The sequence below is a fragment of the Prionailurus bengalensis genome, chromosome A2 (genome assembly GCF_016509475.1).
Source record: "Prionailurus bengalensis isolate Pbe53 chromosome A2, Fcat_Pben_1.1_paternal_pri, whole genome shotgun sequence".
In the NCBI taxonomy this organism is placed as follows: Eukaryota; Metazoa; Chordata; class Mammalia; order Carnivora; family Felidae; genus Prionailurus; species Prionailurus bengalensis.
The window spans coordinates 18396546-18417845 of NC_057348.1; the positions used below are offsets into that span (position 1 = coordinate 18396546).

Genomic DNA, 21300 nt, shown 5'->3' on the forward strand with positions numbered 1-21300 from the left:
CTCTATTCATATTTGTTCCCCAGCACATAGCACTAAGCCTAATAAGGAAGGCAGAGGGATGTCTGTGGTATAAATGGATGAACTCATCTTTCCTGCATGATGGGTATTCTTCTCAATTTTTCCTTTTCCGGTAATACCTGATATACATTCCTGTTAAGACTTTCCCAAAGGAAACATTGCCCCTGAAGAATACAGGCCTACTAAAATGAACTCCAGAAAAGATCTTCCGATACAGGGTCCAGAAGTACAAAGTAAAAGAGGACTTTTAAATTAAAGAGGATTGGCTTGCGAACTGGACCATGAGGCCCAAGAAAGCTGAGAGCCCTGATGTCCTCCATACTGGTGAGCAATAGCTGAGTGCAGAGCTACATCACAATACTCCAGGCTGGTCTCTTCTACGTGCAATTAATTCTACACATCTGTACTTGACTCTTGTTATCACAACTTTTAGGATTCTGGAAAAATTTCCTACCAAAAATCAGATCAAACTCAACTCTTCACTTTGGGAAGATAAATCCTTTGCCTCCCATGCCAACTCCTCTCCCATAGTTCCCCTCTCATGTTGCACTAGGCCATGTCCCTTCTGTCCATCCCTGGTTCTGTATTCATGCTGCTTCACTCTGGTCAGTTGAACCTATAAACTAGAGATCAAATACCACTTTTTTCCACAAAGATGCCTCTGCTGACTTTTTAACCTAGGATAGTTTCTGAATACCAAGTTTATTTTTGTGTGTCGAGCACACAGCACACTTATGCTGCTTTATATTCAAAAAATAGAAATCATACATTCTTACTCCAAAACTGGACTGGAAGCTACCTGAAGCAATGACTCTGTCTTGCTCAACTTCTAGGCCTGACAGCTGGATATTTAATAGGTCCTTAGCAAAGTCACCTAAGTTAATATATTATCTATGAAACCACTTGGTCAGCCTTTGCTTAACCAATTACATATGGCCTGAGTTTCTGAGTATGGGCGCTGTTTGTTCCAGCTCCCTTGCATACATTCCCAGGAGTCCCTGAGACACACTGCCTTCAGCAGTCCCATGAGACGAGTGTCCCTGAAGTTTACTAACAGTCTTAAGGAATACATTTATCCATACCTCTGTGGTATCCTTAAAAAAATTTAACAATTAGAAAACATAAAAGAATCAAGCAATTTTAAAGTTGAAATTTCAACAGGGTTCTATTATTGTAACTTTTCTGTAAGTCTAAAATTATTTCAAAATAAAAGTTAAAATTTTTTTTCAATATAGTTTCCATAACAAAATTAACCAAAGCTTGACTATTGTTAAATACCTTTGGGAAATCACATTGCAGTGGTGACTCATCTGACACTCCCAAAGGTTATCACTTTTAACAGGCCCTCTGAAAAGTGTTTTTGATCATCTAATTCACCTACATTGTGTCCACAGATGATAACTAAAAAGGAATAATTTCACAGCCTCTCTGCTGTGATGAGTTTACAGTCTAGTGCATACAGTCTAGTGAAAACTAGTTTTCATCTAGTGGATGAAAGTCTAGATCCATTCGTTTGTAATGCAGAAAGTAGCTTATTAAATGCAGATTAACACTTAGTGTGTCCCGTTAGTCTTTACCTTGAACTTTACTCTTAAGAGATTATAAAGAAGCACCTGAAGCATCTACCCCCCAAAGCAGTTATTGATCGTTTCATCTACCTCCAGTTACCAGGACAGAACTCCTGCTCATTGCATAGCTTCACCTGCTGCTTCTATTCCCCCTCCCCAACCTCAACCAAAATATAAATATTATATATTACTGCAAGACCAACATCGTTGCAGTAAATAAGCCAGAGGTGCTGGAGGTTACCAGGAAAGTTCTGTGTTGCCCTGGGCCCCAGGGGAGCAGGCTGCCCTACAGAGAAGTCTCACTTACTGAACAAGTAACCTGGAGCTGCTGCTGCTGCTGCTGCGGTGGTGGCGGTGGTGTCTGTTCCTGGGGGGTTTGTTGTTGTGGCTGCTGCTGGGGGTCCCATATGTGGACAGTCTGAGCTGTATTCTGGTATGTGCCTGCCACAGCCTGCACAGCCACTGGAATGTGGATGTTGCCATTCATGAACTGTGCTGGAAAGAGAGAGTTTGCAAGGGTCTGCACTACCTCTTCATGTGAGTTTTTCACTACAGACGTGGTGCCCACCATCTTCTCCTTGTCATCCTCCAGCTTTACAGCTGCCAGGGCTGTGGGTGAGCCACTGACGTGAACTGCATTGTAGGCTTCCTGGGGAATGGCAATGTGGGTAATACTCTGCTGTTGAGGATCCCCACGGGGCTGGGCAGAGTAAACAGGGATGGTCCAGGTTTCTCCTGTAGGGCTAGTAATGGTCCCAGTGGCACTATACAGGTGGGCACTGTCTACTGTCAGTAAGTCTGGCCTCAAAGACACATAACTCTGCTGCTGGCCCTGTGGAATGGCCAGCACAGTAGCCACCGGCTGCCCTGAGATGGCATAGGACACAGTGATGGGCATGTCCACTTTGCGTTTCTTCACTGGCTGGAGGACACTGGCTGTGCCAACCCGTCGCTCCCCTTCCCGGGGTGAGCCCTGCTGAGACGGTGGTGGGGAAAGGGCACCCACGGTCTGGATTTGGATCTGCTGACCCCCAGCAAGAGACTGGCCGGCCACCAGCTGAGCCTGGATCTGCTGATGTGGGATGTGCTCCTCTGGGATCTCTGCAGCCTGGATCTGCTGGGCCGCTTGCACGTGCTGCACCTGGATCTGGGCTGCCTGCAGCTGCGAGGGGCTGGGGCTCTGCAGAGACGGGGTCTGGATGGAGGGGGCTGCCGGCTGTGGTGCTTGGCCTTGGATCTGCACCTGGACCTGGATGGGCTGCTCAGCAGGCTGGTGAACGGTGAGCTGCGGGGAGAGCTGCTGAGCCGAGACCTGCTGCGGAGACTGCTGTACCTGCACCTGTACCTGCAGCGACAAGATTCACCAGTGAGTGAACCAGGCAACATTAAGAATTCAGCCCCAAAAGGAAGAGATCTCAGGGAGAGGCCCTAGGTAATGTGAGAAGGGGCTTCTTTGGAAGACCCAAGGCTTCTTTGGAGACCATAACCCCCAAAACCATGTGCATAATTCTCCAGCATCACACAGCATTCAGAGCAACAATTAGCTACCAGAGCAAGTAAGACTATCAACTTGGATCTCTGAAGAAAATATCAGAACTTCTGCTTATGTTTTAATTATTGTTTTAAGGTGTGACCCCACCCCTTTGTTTTTGCAGATTGGTATAGTACAAGTAGATAGTTTATAAAAATATATTTTGGTGTATGATCAAAAACAGTTTATCCATGGGGTGAGTAATAAAAAGTGTGGGGACAGGGGCACCTGGGTGGCTCAGTCAGTTAAGCATTGGGCTTTGGCTCAGATCATGACCTCGTGGTTCATGGGTTCAAGCCCTGCATTGGAGTCTTTGCTGACAGCTCAGAGCCTGGAGCCTGCTTCGGATTCTGTGTCTCCTTCTCTCTCTGCCCTTCCCTCACTAGCACTCTCTCAAAAATAAGTAAACAACAAAAAAAATATATACTAAAAAAACAGTCTGGTAGGGACCAATGTTCTAAAGGGTCAGCAAGACAAGTACATTTTACAGGCATGCAATTCTCAACCCAGGATCAAAACTACTCCCACCACAGACTAGTGGAAAACACAGTAGAGACAAAACTCTTGAATTTGAAGAGATCTCCCAATATTGCTATTAAAATGTAGGCACTCATAAATAATTTCTTAAGATATCTTTTTTTTTAATGTTTATTTACTTCTGAGAAAGAGAGAGAGAGAGAGAGAGAGTACAAGTGGTGAAGGGGCAGAGAGAGAGGGAGACACAGAATCCGAAGTAGGCTCCAGGCTCTGAGCTGTCCACATAGAGCCTGATGCAGAGTTTGAACTCACGAACTGCGAGATCATGACCTGAGCCTAAGTTGGACGCTTAGGCGGCTGAGCCAACCAGGCACCCGTTAAGTAAGGTATCTTCAAAAAAGAAGCATTAAACAAACCAACAAGATTCCTGACAATTTAATCTAAGGAAGGTTACTATATCCTCCTTCTGATTTCTGATGATAATGCAGTTCATTTCTTATTGCTGTTACCTCAGCAGACAAAGCAGCATTAAAAGATGCCTTGTATAGCCTGTAGTTAAAAAGAAAGAAAGAAAGAAAGAAAGAAAGAAAGAAAGAAAGAAAGAAAGAAAGAAAGAAAGAAAGAAAAAGATATTTCCTTCAGACACATATCTAAACTCTAAACACTGGTAGGAAGGTAGAAAGGAAGGCAGATGAGAGATTTTATCTATCTAATAAAAGAAGGGGACACATCGGGGTGCCTGGGTGGCTCAGTCAGTTAAGTGGCAGACTTCGGCTCAGGTCATGATCTCGCGGTTCGTGAGTTCAAGCCCCGCGTTGGGCTCTGTGCTGACAGCTCAGAGCCTGGAGCCTGTTTCGGATTCTGTGTCTCCCCCTCTCTCTGACCCTCCCCTGTTCATGCTCTGTCCCTCCCTGTCTCAAAAATAAATAAAACGTTAAAAAAATTTTTTTTTAAAGAAGGAGACACATCACAAAAATAATCAAGCATGGTGCTAGGACAACTGGCTATCCATATGAAAACAATGAAGTTGCATCTCTTAATTATTTCATACACAAAAAAGTTAAAAAGGATCTGAACAAACATTTCTCCAGAGAAATGCAAATGGACAATAAGCCAATGAAAAGTTGGTCAACATCATTAGTTACAAGGAAATGCAAATCAGAACCACAATAAGATGCCACTTGAAAGCCATTAAGATGGCTATAATTAAAAAAAGACCGAACTACTGGGACCTCATCAAAATAAAAAGCTTCTGCACAGCTTAGGAAACAATCAGCAAAACTAAAAGGCAACCGACAGAAAGGGAGAAGATGTTTGCAAATGACATATCAGATAAAGGGTTAGTATCTAAAATCTATAAAGAACTTCTCAAACTCAACACCCAAAAAACAAATAATCCAGTGAAGAAATGGGCAAAAAACATGAATAGACACTTCTCCAAAGAAGACATCCAGATGGCCATGGAAATGGCACATGAAAAAATGCTCAACATCATTTATCATCAGGGAAATACAAATCAAAACCACAATGAGATACCACCTACACCTGTCAGAATGGCTAACATTAACAGCTCAGGCAACAACAGATGTTGGCGAGGATGCGGAGAAAGAGGATCTCTTTTGCATTGTTGGCGGGAATGCAAGCTGGCGCAGCCACTCTGGAAAACAGTATGGAGGTTCCTCAAAAAACTAAAAACAGAACTACCCTACGACCCAGCAATTGCACTACTAGGTTTTTATCCAAGGGATACAGGTGTGCTGTTTTGAAGGGACACATGCACCCTCATGTTTATAGCAGCACAATCAACAACAGCCAAAGTATGGAGCCCAAATGGCCATCGATGGATGAATGGATAAAGAAGATGTGGTATATATATACAATGGAGTATTACTCAGCAATCAAAAAGAATGAAATCTTGCCATTTGCAACTACGTGGATGGAACTGGAGGGTACTGTGCTGAGTGAAATTAGTCACAGAAAGACAAAAATCATGACTTCTCATATGAGGACTTTAAGAGACAAAACAGACGAACATAAGGGAAGGGAAACAAAAATAATATAAAAACAGGGAGGGGGACAAAACAGAAGAGACTCATAAATATGGAGAACTGAGGGTTATGGGAAGGGTTGTGGGAGGGGGAATGGGCTAAATGGGTAAGGGGCACTAAGGCATCTACTCCTGCAATCATTGTTGCACTATATGCTAATTTGGATGTAAATTTTAAAGAATAAAAGATAAAGTTAAAAAATAATAAAAAAAGAAAATAATACATACAGAGCTTTTATTCTCAATAAATAAATATTTGATTAAAAAAAAAAAGACTGACAATAACGAGGGTTGACAGGGATGTAAAAAAATTGGAATCCTCATATACTGCCAGGAGGAGTGTAAAATTGGTACAGCTGCTTTGGAAAACAGTCTAGCAGTTTCTCAAAAAGTTAAACATACCTATGACAAAGATATGAAAAACCCACAGGACCCAGCAATTCCACTCCTAGGTATATACCTAAGAGGAATGAAAACTATGTCCACATAAAAATGTAGATACAAATGTTTATAGTAGCCTTATTCCTAATAGCTAAAAAGCAGAAACAACCCAAATGTTCATAAATTGATCAATTAAAAATATATTTGGTATTTCCATAGAACAGGGTATTATTTAGCAACAAAAAGGAATGAATGAAACTTTGGTACAACTTAGATAAACCTAGTGAAAACACTATGCTAGTGGCACCTGGGTGGCTCAGTTAGGCATTCGACTCTTGATTTTGGCTCAGGTCATGATCTCATGGTTCATGAAATCAAGACCCGAGTAAGGCTCTGTGCTGACAGTGTGAAGCCTGCTTGGGATTCCCCAACCCCCCTCTCTCTCTGCCCCTCCCCTGCTCTCTCTCAAATAAACATTAAAAAAAAATTATGTTAAGGGAAGTCAGTCACAAAGACTAATGATTATCTAAGAGCACAGGATTGGGGAAAATATAAAGGGGTAATGGGTACAGGGTTTCTTTTTTGGGTTGATAAAAATGTTCTAAAATTGGTTGCAGAACTCTGTGGGTAGATTTAAAAACTGCTGAATTATATACTTTATTTTTTTTAATTAATTATTTTTATGTTTATTCATTTTTGAAAGACAGAGAGAGACAGAGCACAAGCAGGGGTGGGGCGGAGACAGAGGGGGACACACAATCTGAAGCAGGCCCCAGGCTCTGAGCTGTCAGCACAGAGCCTGACACGGGGCTCGAACTCACGAACCGTGAGATCATGACCTAAGCCAAAGTCGGAAGGTCAACTGACTGAGCCACCCACACGCCCCTGAATTATATACTTTAAATAGGTGAATTATATGAGAATTAGATCTCAGTAAAGCCATTACTAATTAAAAAGATAAGCAAGGAGGTTATGTAAAGGGCATAATAGACCTTGAAGTCAGACTTGAACTTGAATTGCTGGTATACTTTCCTAGCTGTGATTCCCCTTAGATGTAATATAAAGGGGGAGAACACCTAACTCCCTAGAGTTGTAATGAGCATAAGATAATATTTACCAATATACAGTAGGTGCTCAAAAAGGAGGTTTCCTTCCTTATAAGCAGTATTTCTTCTTTGTAGACTTTGTTTCGAGAGAGAGGGTATGAGCAGAGGAGAGGCAGAGTTAGAATCCCAAGCAGGCTCCATGCTATCAGCATGGAGCCCAATGTGGGGCTTGATCCCACAACCGTGAAATCAAGAGTCTGATAAGCATTATTTCTTTACACCAGTGAGTCTCAAAATATAGCTTCCAGGCCAACAGCATCAGTACCCAGGCACTTTTAGAAATACAAATTCTCAGGTCCCACCTCAGAACTACTGAATCAGAAACTCTGGGGAACAAGCCTAGCAATCTATCTTAACAAGTTTTCCAGTTGACTGATGAAGGCCCATGTTTAGAACCAGTGCTTTACATCAAGGACATAAAGGAAACTATGAAACCAATTACTATAGAAGCTTTTTTGGTACTGGGATCCTCTCAAAAAATTATTGAGGACCCCCACTAGCTTTTGATTACATGGATACAGATGTTGATATCTACTGTATTAGAAATTAAAACTAAGGCACCTGGGTGGCTTAGGTGCTTAAGCATCTGGCTCTTGGTTTTGGCTGAGGTCATGATCTTGTGGTTCATGGGTTTGAGTGCCACATCGGGCTCTGTGCTGACAGTGCAGAGCCTGCCTGGAATTGTCTGTCTCTGGCTCGCTCTCTCTCTCAAAAATTAATAAGTAAACCTTAAAAAAAAGTCCCTTGATGTGGCAAACCTCATTTAAAAAAAAAAAACAACTAAAAAAAAAACAACTAGGATATCACACAAAACAATCTTGTTAACATAAATAACACATGCCTATGAAAAGGCATACCTAGGTTTATTGTGCTCCCCCCACACAATATAGGTTTTTATTTTTTTAATGTTCATTTATTTGAGACAGAGAGAGCACCAGCAGGGAAGGGGCAGAGAGAGAGGGAAAGAATCGAAGCCCTGACCTGGGGTTTGAACTCAAACTATGAGATCATGACCTAGACTGAAATCAAGAGTTGGATACTTAACCAACTGAGCCACCCAGGTGCCCCTTTTATCATTAGATTTTTTATAGTGATCTGTTGAGATCTTTGATGTTACTAAGTTACTTGTTATAATTGGGGACCAATGAACCTTGCCCATATAAGACCACGGCAAACTTAATTGATAAATGTGCATGTTCTAACAGCTCCACCAACAGGCCTCCTTATTTCCAGAGACAAAATAATATTGAAATTAGGCCAATTAAAAACAACAGCTTCTAGGGGCGCCTGGGTGGCTCAGTCGGTTAAGCGTCTGACTTTGGCTCAGGTCACAATCTCGCGGTCCATGAGTTCGAGCCCCGCGTCAGGCTCTGGGCTGACCGCTCAGAGCCTGGAGCCTGTTTCAGATTCTGTGTCTCCCTCTCTCTCTGACCCTCCCCTGTTCATGCTCTGTCTCTCTCTGTCTCAAAAATTAATAAATATTAAAAAAAAAATTAAAAAACAAACAAACAAACAAAAAAAAACAGCTTCTAAGTGTTTAAGTGAAAATAAGAGTCATTTCCAAAAGCTAGAAATGACTAAACTTAGTGAGAAAGGTATGTCAAAAGCCAAGGCAGGCCAAAAGCTAGGCCTCTTGTGCCAAACAGTTAGTGAAGCTGTGAATGCAAAGGAAAACTTCTTGAAGGAAATTAAGTGTTACTCCAGTGAACACATGAATGATGAGAACACCAACTTTATTGCTAAAAGGAGAAAGTTTAAGTCAGCCAAAGACTAATTCAGAGCAAGACCCCAACTCTCTTCAATTCTACAAAGGCTGAGAGAGAGGGGAGGAACCTGCAGAAGAAAAGTCTGAAGCTAGCGGAGGTTGGCTCATGAGGTTTAAGCTGTCTCCATAATGTAACAGTGTAAGGTGAAACAGCAAGTGCTGATGTAGAAGCTACAGCAAATTATATAGAAGATCTAGTTAAGGTAATTAATGAAAGTGGCTATACGAAACAACAGATTTTCAATGTAGATAAAACAGTCTTATATTTGAAGATACCATCTAGGACTTTCATAGCTGCAGAGGAGAAATCAGTGCCTGGCTTCAAAGCCTCAAAGAATAGGTTGACATTGTGTTAGGGGCTTATGCAGCTGGGTAACTTTATGGTGAAACTGAAGTTCACTTATTATTCCAAAGGTCCTAGGGCTAAGGCCCTTAGGATTTATGCTAAGTTTACTTTGTTTGTACTCTATACATAGAAAAACAAAGCCTGGATGATAGCACATCTGTTTAACGTGGCTTACTGAATAATTCTAAGCCCAGTGTTGAGACCTACTGCTCACAAAAAAAAGGTTCTTTTCAAAATATTACTGCTCACTGACAATGCATGTAGTCATTCAATAGTTCTTAAATTTTTTTTAAAAGATGTTTATTTTTGAAAGAGACAGAGAGAGAGAGAGAGAGAGAGAGAGACAGAGCATGAGCAGGGGAGGGGCAGAGAGAGAGGGAGACACAGAATCCAAAGCAGGCTCCAGGCTACTAGCTGTCAGCACAGAGCCCGACGCAGGGCTCAAACTCAGACCATGAGATCACGAGCTGAGTCGAAACCAAGAGTTGGATGCTTAACTGACTGAGCCATTCAGGTGCCCCAGCAATAAAGTATTTTTAAATTAAGATATGTATATTCTTTTTTTTAAGACATAATGCTGTTACATACTTAACAGACTACAGTTTAGTCTGAACAACTTCTATATGCACTGAGAAACCAAGTCATTTGACTCACTTTAGTGCGATATTCACTCTATTGCAGTAGTCTAGAACTGAATTTGCAGTATCTTTGAAGTATGCACGTATTTGCCAAAAAAATTTTTTATAAGAGTTGCATTTTTTACATTTTTTGCAAGTTGCTTTAATGGCTGACTTAATTGAAGACGCTGGATTCTATTTGCTTCTGCATTCCATCTGTTGTGTATACATCACATGTGGCATCTAAAAAACTCCACTGTATATTCATAAGAAAATGAGAATGAAAAAGGCAGGTAACATCTCAGTATTCTAAAAAAACCAGCTTTGATTTTAAGAAGTCCTGCAAGGGTACTGGGGATGACCAATCTTGAACCACCCTTTAAGAACCACTACTACAGGGGTGCCTGGGAGGCTCAGTGGGTTAAGTGTCTGACTTCAGCTCAGGTCATGATCTCACAGTTTGTGGGTTTGAGCCCTATTATTGGGCTCTGTGTGGACAGCTCAGAGCCTGGAGCCTGCTTCAGATTCTGTGTCTCCACCACCCCCCCCCCCGCCCCTCCCTGCTAGTGCTCTTTCAAAAATGAACATTAAAAAACAAAAACAAAAAAAACTACTATAAGGGCGCCTGCATGATTCAGATGTTAAGCATCTGACTTTCACTCAAGTCATGATCTCATGGTTTGTGAGTTCGAGTCTCACATCGGGTGAGCTCGAGCCCACTTTGGTGGGTGAGCCCTGCTTCTGATTCTCTCTGCCTTTCACTCACTTGCACCCTCTCTCTCAAAAACAAACAAAAAAAAACCCCCACTACTATAGAGTTAATTACATAGTACACTTTATAATTGTTATTACCTCCTTAAAAACAAAAAATTTTTAATCTGGTTATCACTAAATTATAGCTCATATGCTTCATAATTTTACTGTTATCTCTTTTAATGGATTTTTTTTTAAGAAACCATTTATCAACATTCAAACTTCCAACAGAATCAGAAACAAGTTATCACAATTACTATGGAAATACTATGGAATCAGAACTGGGGTGGGGGGAGGATCTACTCCTCACTCCAGAATAAACCAGCACAAGTAATCTGATGCCATTTTAGATACAAAGTGGCTAGAATTTAAAATTAGAGGAGTAAGAGCTAAGAGTTATAGCACTTTGTGACATTTCTTTACCAATGTCAACATATTGAGTAAGAAATCATACATTTTGTTTATAACCTTCAATCATAACTATCAAAGGTCAATAAGAATTAAATGTTATTTTTATTACCTCCCTTCCAATTTTTATTCATATAAAAACATAACTTTATTTTTTTAATAAAAAAAATGAAATTTTACTCAAAGAAGAGGAAACAGAACTGAAGTGAAGGAGGAGGAGAAAAAGAAAAAAAACCTAAGGAAGACATTCAGAAGTTGGTATTGTGATTCACTAGTTGTTCTATGTTTCTTAACAGGTTTACCTATAATTTTCAAGATTATATTTAGATCAATTGTCTCAAAAAAATTACAGATAACTACAGAAAAAAAAAAATATATATATAATAAAAAGGCATTTTTAAACTTAAGCCTAGATTTAAGATGATTCTCAAGAGGTACAAAAAGGAAAACTATCATCTCTAAGCCTAGCATATCCTAGAAAAGTTACATATCAAATAGGAGAGGGGGGACATTACTAGGGGCATGAATTTGGTTTTATTGTTTCAAAAACCACTGTTTCTCACCTCTCAATCCCTCATGAATCACACCATGTTTTAGTTCCCTTCACATTTAAATTATTCAACCTTATTGGGGCACCTAGGTGGCTCAGTTGGTTAAGCATCCATCCTCTGCTCAGGTCACGAACTCAAGGTGTATGAGTTCAAGCCCCACATTGGGCTCTCTGGTGTCAGTATGGAGCCTGCTTCAGATCCTCTGCCTCCCCTCTTTCTGGCCCTCCCCCTCTCATGTTCCTTCTCTCTTTCTCTCTCTCTCAAAAATAAACCTAAATTTTTTTTTTAAATTATTCAACCTTCTCATTTGGCTCCCTACCTTCTCCAGAGTTTCTAATTGCCTTTTTTTTTTTCCAGTTGATCAGAAGAGACACTTAAAATAACTATACTTCTGAGCTCTTGACCACATAATATGTACCACACTACTACTTTCTTCTTAAGCATTCTGACTTTCTATTTCAACCTGGACAGACTGCTTTCTGGCTCTTCTGTATGGCTACCACACTGCAATCAGATCTCAATTCTGAGTTGGTTCTACCATTTCTTTTATTTTCGTGACTTTTCTTAGATTCTTTATTTCATTGAGTATACTATCAATTAAGTTTTTCAGAAAGTATGTCTAAATGTGGTCTGCAGAGCAGCACATTCAACATCAACCTGGAAATTTGTTAGAAATGAAAATTCTCTGGAAATGAAAACATTATGCCAAAGAGATATCTGCACTCCCATGTTTAGAGCATTATTTACAATAAACAAAGACATGAAAATGAATGAAGTGTCTGAACAGATGGATGAAAAAGCTATGGAATATATAAAAAATGGGATTTTACTCAGCCATAAGAAAGGAGGAAATTCTGCCATTTGTGACAACATAGATGGACTTTCTAGGGCTTTATGCTAAGTGAAATAAGTCAGAGAAAGGCAAATACTACACAATCTCAAAATCCAAACAAAAAAGGAACAAATCCATGGGGGAAAAAAAAAAGAGATCAGATTTGTGGTTACCAAAAGCAGTGAGTGGGGAAAGGAGGAAGAACAGGATGAGTGTGGTCAAAAGGTACAAACTCCCAAGTTATAAGATATGCTAGGGATATAATAAACAATTGGATGGATGACTGTAGCTAACAATGCTGTATGATACAGAGGAAAGTTAGCAGAGTAAATCCTAAGAGTTCTCATCACAAAGAAAAAAATTTATCTTTTCATCCATATCAGATGATGGATGTTAACTAAACTTATTTTGTGATATACTTAAGTCAAATCATTAAACTGTAGACTTAAACTTATATAGTGCTATATGTCAAATACATCTCAATAAAATTGGGGGGAAAGTGCAAATTCTCAGAACTGACTCCAGTCCTACACTCAAGCAGAATTCAGGGGTTGGGAGGGGTGGGGGAAACAGCCATTTCCATTTTAAGAAACTTTTCAGGTGATTCTAATGCACCCTGAAGTTTGATAACCACTAGTCTAGAAATTTTATTGGACCTCATTTGTCAATGTTATTAGTTTGTAGATGGTTAATCTTCCTTGTCCTCAGTGTTCAGAACCTAAGTAATCCAGAGCTCAACCCAACATTAAGACTAAGTATTCCAACCAAGAAACAATGAGAAACCATGAAGTAATGCATGTATTACCTCAATTAGGAATCTTTTCTTCCAATCACTGAAACTAAACAAACAAACATCTAATACCATTTCTTGATTTTTTTTGTTTTCTTTCCAGCTAAAATGTAAAACCAAGATTTCATTTAAAGGAGAATCGGGGTCCTGGGTGGCTAAATTGGTTGAGTGTCCATGTCTTGGTTTCAGGTCAGGTCATGATCTCACGGTTTGTGAGTTCAAGCCCTGCATCAGGCTCTGTGCTGACAGCACAGAACATATTTAGGATTCTCTCTCTCTTCCTCTCTGTCTGCTCCTCCCCCACTCATGCTTGCTCTCTCAAAATACTTTAAAAAAGAAAAAAAAAAGAAGAAGAAACTGGGGCACCTGTGTAGCTCAGTCAGTTAAGCATCGAACTTCAGCTCAGGTCATGATCTTGCAGTTCATGAGTTCCAGCCCCACCTGGGGCTTTCTGGTGTCAGTACAGAGCACACTTCAGGTCCTCTGCCCAACCCCCCCCCCCCCCCCCCCCCCGCCCCTACCCCACTCACATGCACATGCTCTTGCTTTCTAAAAAATAAACATTAAAAAAATATTTAAAGGAGAATAAACTCAGTGAGTGTGTCAGGTCAATTTCCAAATTCCACCTTATAAACGATTTTAAACTTTTTTTTTTTTAAGTTTACTTATTTTTTTTTTTTTCAACGTTTATTTATTTTTGGGACAGAGAGAGACAGAGCATGAACGGGGGAGGGGCAGAGAGAGAGGGAGACACAGAATCGGAAACAGGCTCCAGGCTCCAAGCCATCAGCCCAGAGCCTGACGCGGGGCTCGAACTCACGGACCGCGAGATCGTGACCTGGCTGAAGTCGGACGCTTAACCGACTGCGCCACCCAGGCGCCCCAAGTTTACTTATTTTTGAGAGAGCAAGCAGGGAAGGGGCAGAAAGAGAGGAAGACAAACCCAAGGAGGCTCTGCACTGTCAGCAGATTGGCAGCATGGAGCATGTCGCTTAACTGACTGAGCCCCCCAGGTGTCCCCTCATGAACAATTTTATTTCCACAAGAAAGAATAATTCTTCTCTTACATTTCTCTGAAGCTCCACTGGTCCAATACCCATTAGTTACATGTAGTTGCCAATCACTTGAGATATTCAAACTATGATGTGCTACAAATCAGGTGCTACAAGTACAAAACATAACCAGATTTCAAGGATTTGTATCAAAGAAGGGCAAAACAGTTTATCAGTAATATTATACTGATCACATGTTGAAAAACTATATTAGATTAAATAAAATGTGATTAAAAAAATCAATTTCACCTCTTGTGTTCCCTTTAGAAAAGAGGCTACTAGGGGTGCCTGGCAGTCAGAAGACCATGCTACTCTTGATCGCAGGGTTACGAGTTCAAACCCCACACTGGGTGTAGGGATTACTTAAAAAAAAAAAAAAAAAAAAAAAAAAAACGAGAGAGGCTACTAGAAAACTTACAACAACGTATGTGGCTCACATTCCATTTCATGTTCTGAGTCTTACTGAGGAGGGATGGTTAAGGACAGTGCTCAGTGTGCTGGCAGAAGACCAGACTAGGTGAGGAATCGTACACCTAGGACCAAACCTTTTAACAACTAGTCTAGCAAAACTTTAGGGACCTTGACAGAATTTCACTGTTCAAATAACACTCTTCTGAAAACTAGTAGTCTTTACCCAAGTATTAAACATTTGCTAAACTCTGTTTTTTTAAATGTTTTTTAATGTTTTAAAGTTTTTAATGTTTATTTTTGAGAGAGAGGGAGAGAGAGACAGACAGACAGAGTATGAGCAGGAGGGGCAGAGAGAGGGAGACACAGAATCCGAGGCAGGCTCCAGGTTCTGAGCTGTCAGCACAGAGGCTGATGCGGGGCTTGAACTCACAAACTGTGAGATCAGGACCCGAGCCGAAGTCGGACACTTAACCAACTGGGCCACCCAGGTGCTCCTGTCAAACTCTTATGATATAAATGAACTTAGAAATACAGTAGGGAAGAGATTTAACTGTGGGCAAAAGGCTGGATATGAAGGGGCAGAAAAGGCAGCAATAAATGGGTCACCAATCCAATCAGGATCCCAATCAGCCCACAAAGTGCCTGTGAGAGAATAGCTGACGGTAGTCTTGTTTTTGGCTGCAAAACCATGTTTGGAGAACACATCATATTATGAGCACTGCCTCTCAAGGCAGAAGCCAGAATCACTGTCCCAACATCCTCTTCTGCAGCTAGAATGCAGGCATATGACCAAAGCTTCCCAAATTAGACACACTGTATGAAATTTGGACTCAGAGGGGAACAACATGAGGAAGCAGGAACCACAACCTCCATTTTCTGGTAAGAGTGGAGGAATATGGCAGAAATGGAGCAGGATGGCATAGATCCCAATGAGAGACTGTGGTAGGGCAAGGACCTGGGCCCAGGGGTATGGCAGAAGGTCTCTGCCAGAACAGTCCTGCAATGTGACCTGAGTCCTATTCCTGGATGCACAGCCTCCAAGACCCATTCTCTGGCCCTCCCGTAAATTCCCTGAGTTAACAGCTATCCTTTAATCAATTTTTTCTGAATAAATGAGGGGGATGAGGGGGAATGCTGTCTGATATTTGTAACTAAAAACCAATACCCAGATGGATACAGAAAATATCACATCAAGTTAAAAACTTTAAAATAGTATTTTTACCTTGGGAAAGGGGGTTGTTTAGAAGGGTATCAGAGATTTGAACTGCATTTGTAACAGTTTATGTATTAAAAGAAAAAAGGGATAAAAATGACATATTACCAACAGCGTGGGAATCTTATTTATAAATGTTTGGATACTTTTCAAAACTCTAAAAGGCAACGGGGGCCATAGGTAGGAATGGCATTAATGAGAAGTGGAAGAAGAAAACAAAAGCAACTATTATTTATTTACCGAGGATTACTATGTGCCAATGTGCTTATAACCTAGTATTTTATGTAATCCTCAGAGTAACTACAATATGAGTTCTTTTTATTTTCATGATATAGATAAGGAAATGGACTCTATGTGGTTAAATCACTTGCCTAAGATGACACACATCTAAAGTAGCAGAGGCAGACCAGATTCTTCTGTCTCAGAGTCAAGTCTGGCTCTTAATTAACTTTCCTCATTCTCAGTAGCTCACACTACGATGAGGGGTTAGGGACCATCCAGCATGGAGGAAATGTGTAACAAGAAGAAAAAGAGGAAGAGGGACAAAAGTTGAAATGACAAACGGGGAAGAGTTGCACTTTGAGCCACTGAAGCCTTGAGATCTTGACTTCTAGCACCAGAAGAAGCAAGTGATGAGAGGTCTCTTTCCCCAGAGTATCCTTCACTTGTGAGGCCAGTTTGACCAACCAGACTTGTATGAAGCCTCAGTTCCTGCCCTGTAGGAACTGAGAAGGGCAGAGAAGAAACAAGCAATTCTATGGGTGCTAAGTGAAACCCAACACCTGCGATTCACCATCAGAAGGCCTTCTCTCTGGCACATGCATTTAACTTCAAGTGGATGCTTTAGAAAGCACCCAACTCAAAAGGGCTCTTGAAAGGGAAGATCCAAATGAATCCCCGTCACCTAGCTCAGGCCAACCTACTAGGAACAGGAAAATTGGGGTCTTTTCTAGTATTGTACACACTGTCAAGGCTCTTACATGGGAGCTCTTGTTTTTGCCTTCAGAAGGTACTTCCTTAACTTAAATAGATGTAGGGTACTGTTATGTAATAAGAAATACATATTTTGGTCTCTCTGGTTCCTGACTGGAGCTCCTAAAACCTTCGTTAAATTTCCTAAGTGATACAAAAAGTGCCAGGAGCATCATGTATTCTAATGATGTATTCATGCATTCAACTCTTAGAGGGCTCCTGGATGGAGGCTGGTCACTGGTAAGACCAAACCATGATTAAAGTTTGATACCTTCAGGGGCGCCTGGGTGGCTCAGTTGGTTAAGTGGCGGACTTCAGCTCAGGTCATGATACCGCGGTTCATGGTTCTAGCCCCATGTTGGGCTCTGTGCTGACAGCTCAAAGCCTGGAGCCTACTTTCGATTCTGTGTCTCCCTCTCTCTGCCCCTCGCCCACTCATGGTCTGTCTCTCTCTCAAAAATAAATAAAACGTTAAAAAAAATTTTAAAAAAAAACAAAAAAAAAAACAAAACAAAGTTTGGTTGGGGCGCCTGGGTGGCTCAGTCGGTTAAGCGTCCAACTTCAGCTCAGAGCTGTGCTGACAGCTCAGAGCCTGGAGCCTGCTTTGGATTCTGTGTCTCCCTCTGTCTCAAAAATAAATAAAAATATTAAAGAAAAAAAATTTTTTAAATTATTTTTTATGTTTATTTTTGACAGAGAGACAGAGCAATAGCTAGGGAGGGGCAGAGAGAGAGGGAGACACAGAATCTGAAACAGGCTCCAGGCTCTGAGCTTGTCAGCAGAGCCCGATGCAGGGCTCGAACTCACAGACCGTGAGATCTTGACCTGAGCCACCCAGGTGCCCCCCCCAAAAAACTTTTTTATTTTTATTTTATTTTTTTTTCAACGTTTATTTATTTTTGGGACAGAGAGAGACAGAGCATGAACGGGGAAGGGGCAGAGAGAGAGGGAGACACAGGATCGGAAACAGGCTCCAGGCTCTGAGCCATCAGCCCAGAGCCCGACGCGGGGCTCGAACTCACGGACCGCGAGATCGTGACCTGGCTGAAGTCGGACGCTTAACCGACTGCGCCACCCAGGCGCCCCCAAAAAACTTTTTTAAATAAATAAAAACAGAGCTTGGTATTTCAACCCATGCTCCACTCTGTAAAGAAGAGGGGCTAGAAATTGATTTACTAATGGATCATACCCATGTGCTGTAGGCTCCATAAAAATCCCAAAAGTATGGGGGGTTCAGGGAACTGTGTGTCAATGAATACACTCACATGCCAGGAGGGTGGTACACCCAAACTCCAAAGGGACAGAGGCCCCTCTATGTCTTTATTCTGTTCATTTGTATCCTCTATTGTATCATTTATTATATAATATTCCAGAAAACATGTCCCTGAGTTCTGCCAGTTGTTCTAACAAATTATGAAACCTAAGGAGGGGTAGGGAGAACCCCAACTGATAGATGATCAATCAGAAGTACAGTAACCTGGGACATGTGATTGGTGTCTGAGCTGGGGGGAAGTCTTGTGGAATTGATCCCTTAACTTGTGGGACCTGATGCTAATTCCAAGTAGACAGCGTCAGACTGAATTACAGGACAGCCAGCTGGTGTCAGAGAATTGGGAAATGTGAGAAAAACCACACTTTTGGTAGTCTGAAGTGTGAATGTGTTAGTAGTAAGGGAACACAGTGAGACTTATTCAGATAGCTACTCTTCTAATTAACATGTACCTCTGTCTCTCACCAATTCACTAAAACTGTTTTAAGAATGTAATTACTTTGTATACATACAACAAGGTATGTGTTGCACAGATTAAGTCAGAGGATAAAGGCAACTCTCTGAGGTGATGACGGATGTTTTTTAAAAGGCAATCTAATTTTGCCATAATTAAAAAAAAAGCAATCTAGGGGCGCCTGGGTGGCGCAGTCGGTTAAACATCCGACTTCAGCCAGGTCACGATCTCGTGGTCCGTGAGTTCGAGCCCCGCGTCGGGCTCTGGGCTGATGGCTCAGAGCCTGGAGCCTGTTTCCGATTCTGTGTCTCCCTCTCTCTCTGCCCCTCCCCCGCTCATGCTCTGTCTCTCTCTGTCCCAAAAATAAATAAACGTTGAAAAAAAAAATTAAAAAAAAAAAAAAAAAAGGCAATCTAGAAAACAGCCTGAGCTCTCAAGACAGTATATTGTTTTAAATATCATTAATATATACTTAATTTTTAATTTTTCTTACTGTTTATTTTGAGAGAGTGGAGCACGGACAGAGAGGGAGAGAGAATCTCAAGTAAGAATGCCAAGCATGGAGCCTGTCGGTGAGGCTCGATCTCACAACTGTGAGATCATGACCTGAGCCGAAATCAAGAGTTGGATACTTAACTGACTGAATCACCCAGGCACCTGACATAATTTTTTATTATCAAAAGGATCAGGTTGAGACACAATATAGTTGACCCTTGAACAACTTGGGTTTGAACAGCATGGGTCCACTTATATGCAGATTTTTTTCAATAAACGCACTATAGTACTGAAAATGTATTTTTTCTTCCTTATGGTTTTCTTTGTAACACTTTCTCTAGCTTATTTTAAGAATACAGTATGTAATACATACACCATATAAAATACCTATTAATTGATTACTAAGGTTATCGGTAAGGCTTCTGGGTCCACAGTAAACAATTAAGTTTTGGGGGAGTCAAAAATTATAAGAAGATTTTCAACTGTGCAAGGGATCAACATCCCTAACCCCATGTTGTTCATGAGTCAACTGTACTATGAGGCAAAGAGCCTTTTCACCCGTGAATTGAGAAAGGCAGGTCTGTTCAGTACATACACATGTCACCTCTCTAGCCTCATCCATTCTTTCAGTGCACTCTAGTTACACCAGCTTTTTTGCCATTTTTTAAATAAGCAGGCTTCGGGCTTTCGGATTTGGAATGCTCTTTCCTCAGATAATCACGTGGCTCATCTGCCAACTCTCCTTGGTCTTAACTCAAATGTCAAGAGCACATTGGGGCTTACCCTGGTTACCTCCATCTGCTTTTTTTTCACTTCTCTGCATTATCACTATATAACAAGATTTTTCTTATCTTACGTACCATCTATCTCCTTCCAGCTATAATGTATGCTCCTGTATACAGGGAGCTTTCTGTCGGCTCACTACTGTACCCAAGCATCTAGAGTAAAGGGCTTTACAAATAAAAAGACATTAAGATGTTTGGGATAGGGAAGAAAAGGTTAAGAACTATTGCTCTGTACATACAAGTTCAAAGCAAAATATTCTCAAACAACACTTTTCTTTCATTAGAAAAGCAGTTCATGTTTAATGAAAAATTCAAGCTCTCAGGGCATCTGGGTGGCTTAGTCAGTTAAGCATCCGATTCTTGATTTCGGCCCAGGTAATGATCTCACAGTTAGCAGGTTCGAGCCCTACATTGGGCTATGTGCGGACAGTGCAGGGCGGCTTGGGATTCTCTCTCTCTCTGCCCCTCAGCTGCACACATGAGCACATTCTCTCTCTCAAAAATAAACTAAAAAATAAAAACAAAAAATAAAAAATTCAAGTTATCCTCCTTAGCAACCCACTCCCCAGCCCAGTTACTGTTTTGAACTTTACTACTATTATTCAAGGACCATGACATTCTACATGTTAAAAATCAGTGATACTAAACCGGTTTTGACACTCAGCAATCTGTTACACATCCTACCCTGTCAACAGGCAAAGATCTACCTCATTCCTCTGACTGCACAGGACACACTACAATTGTACCATTATTCACCATTTCCCTTATTTAGTGACTTGTTTCTAGTGTTACTACTATTATAAGTGCAGTGCAGCAGTGAATATCCTTGTATACACATGTATCTGTGAACATAAATGCAAAGCCAATGGTATGCATACTTAAAAAAAAAATTTGTAAGTATTGTCAAAATCACTTTCAAGAAAACTACACTAATTTATCCTCTCATACCCTTGCCACCCTGGGTGCAATCTTTATAAATGTTACCCTACCTAATAAATGAAATATGGCATTTCACATTTATTATTTATTTAAAATGTTTACTGCTTTATTTTGAGAGAGAGAGAGACCATGAGCAGGGAAGGAGCAGAGAATCCCAAGCAGGCTCTGCACTGTCAGCGCAGAGCCCAAGGCAGGGCTCCATCTCATGAACCACGAGGTCATGACCTACATCGAAATCAAGAGTTGGACACTCAACTGACTGAGCCACCCAGGCACCCCTGGTATTTCACTTTTAAAATTTGTACTTCCTGGAGCACCTGGGTGGCTCAGTCGGTTGAGTGGCTTACTTTAGCTCAGGTCATGATCTCTCGGTTCAGGAGTTTAGGCCCACATCGGGTTCTGTGCTGACAGTTCAGAGCCCGAAGCCTGCTTTGGATTCTGTGTCTCCCTCTCTCTGCCCCTCCCTGGCTCACACTCCTTCTCTCTCAAAAAAATAAACGTTAAAGAAACATCTTCTGA

The 21300-nt window shown here is 41.1% G+C and overlaps 1 protein-coding gene across 4 annotated transcripts in view; it reads right to left on the bottom strand.

The window, feature by feature from the left end:
* Nucleotides 1-21300, bottom strand: part of QRICH1 (glutamine rich 1) — a 53717-nt gene that overhangs the window by 16392 nt on the left and 16025 nt on the right. For all 4 annotated transcript variants that reach the window (XM_043590350.1, XM_043590352.1, XM_043590351.1 and 1 more), the window contains one exon: nt 1894-2931. In XM_043590350.1, the coding sequence (XP_043446285.1) occupies nt 1894-2931 (1038 nt within the window). The remainder of the gene's footprint in view (nt 1-1893; nt 2932-21300) is intronic.